This window comes from Vicia villosa, linkage group LG5 (genome assembly GCF_029867415.1).
Source record: "Vicia villosa cultivar HV-30 ecotype Madison, WI linkage group LG5, Vvil1.0, whole genome shotgun sequence".
Classification (NCBI taxonomy): domain Eukaryota; kingdom Viridiplantae; phylum Streptophyta; class Magnoliopsida; order Fabales; family Fabaceae; genus Vicia; species Vicia villosa.
The window spans coordinates 10,989,885-10,991,229 of NC_081184.1; the positions used below are offsets into that span (position 1 = coordinate 10,989,885).

Genomic DNA, 1,345 nt, shown 5'->3' on the forward strand with positions numbered 1-1,345 from the left:
GGAGCCAACGTGGCTCCTGAAAGACCGCGTCTCCTTTGAACTTCGGAGCGGTTAACCAGAACAGAGGGAACTCACGCACCTCCGATATTTTCGTTCAGGAAACCTGGCAGTCTCCTAGTTGGGCTTGGAAGTCCAACTCAATAGCGAGATCATGGCCCAGCGCTGGGGGCTATAAATACCCTCTTTTACTAGAGGGTCAGGTATTCACTTCTTTCTAACCTTTAGCTCGTAATTGCACTCCTTTGCTCGTCTACTCACTTTGGCATCAGAGTACCTTGCAGGTACACCCCCTCCTCATTCCTAGAAGACCCAATTCGAGCAGCCAGCGACGATTCTTCTGATCAGGTATGATCAGTGGCGCCGTCTGTGGGAACCTTGCTCCCCCTTATTTAACAAACAAAGATCAAAGCTAATCCATTCACGATCGTCATGGCTGACAACAACAACATCCCAAATACTGATCCCTTCCTCCTACAACAGCTGATCGAGGAGTTCACTCGCGAGGGGACGAATCGTCGTCGGTGGGAAGGACAGCAGCACACCCATGCTGGGCAGAGAAGGCCGAGGCATGGGACCTCACAACCTAGGGGGCAGCAGATCCAGAACATCCAACAGCTGCAGGGCCTCCAACAGGTTCAGAACGTCGAACAAGTTCCTCCCGAGGGACACGTTCAGAACGGGGAAGACGGGCAGGCTCGACCCCAGAATGGACCTGAACAGTCCCAGAATGAGAACGAGACTGACGCCAGAGACGGACATGTCGCCTCCTCGTTCACCCACACCTCTGACAAGCGAAGAGTCCGTAACGAGGACGAGGAAGAGCAGATCAATATCCCCGAGGACGCTGACCCTACAGCCCTCCTCCTACTCATAGAGCTGCAAAGAACCAACCGTCTCATCCGCCAACAGGGTGACCGCATCCACGAGCTGGAAAGGAAGCGACGATATCGTTCTCCTCCGCGGAGACGCCATCGGTCGCGTTCCTATTCCTCTTCGCGCTTGCCCCCGAGGAGATATCGCAAGCGTTCCCCGTCCTCGTCTCGCTCCCCACCCAGGAGGAACCGTCGCCAGAGGTCTTATTCCCGCTCTCCACCACGAAAGAGCCGGAAAAACTAGAGACTTGAAACCACTGAAGCGAGGATCCTCTCACTCGAGCAAGACGATAGAGGCCCCTCCAAGCCTGTGTTGAAACCCCGCGAGCATTTCCCTCAAAAGGACAACCGCAGAAATCAGGGCAAAACACACACGAAATCCAAGCGGGGCAGACATTCAAATTCCCCCGGACCTAGCGACGAGGACGACTTCCGCAGCCCCTTGTCCGAAAGCATCCGAAGAGCTCGTCTCC

At 55.1% G+C, this 1,345-nt stretch overlaps 1 protein-coding gene across 1 annotated transcript; it reads left to right on the forward strand.

Annotated features, from left to right (window-relative positions):
• The first annotated feature begins 429 nt into the window (after positions 1-429).
• LOC131604192 (uncharacterized) lies at positions 430-1,116 on the forward strand. Its single transcript, XM_058876652.1, has one exon. The coding sequence runs from the start codon at positions 430-432 to the stop codon at positions 1,114-1,116; it is 687 nt and encodes a 228-aa protein (XP_058732635.1).
• The last annotated feature ends 229 nt before the right edge of the window (positions 1,117-1,345 follow it).

Coding starts and splice junctions, on each gene's coding strand:
- LOC131604192 (XM_058876652.1), top strand. CDS start 430: ATGGCTGACAACAACAACATCCCAAATACTGATCCCTTCCTCCTACAA.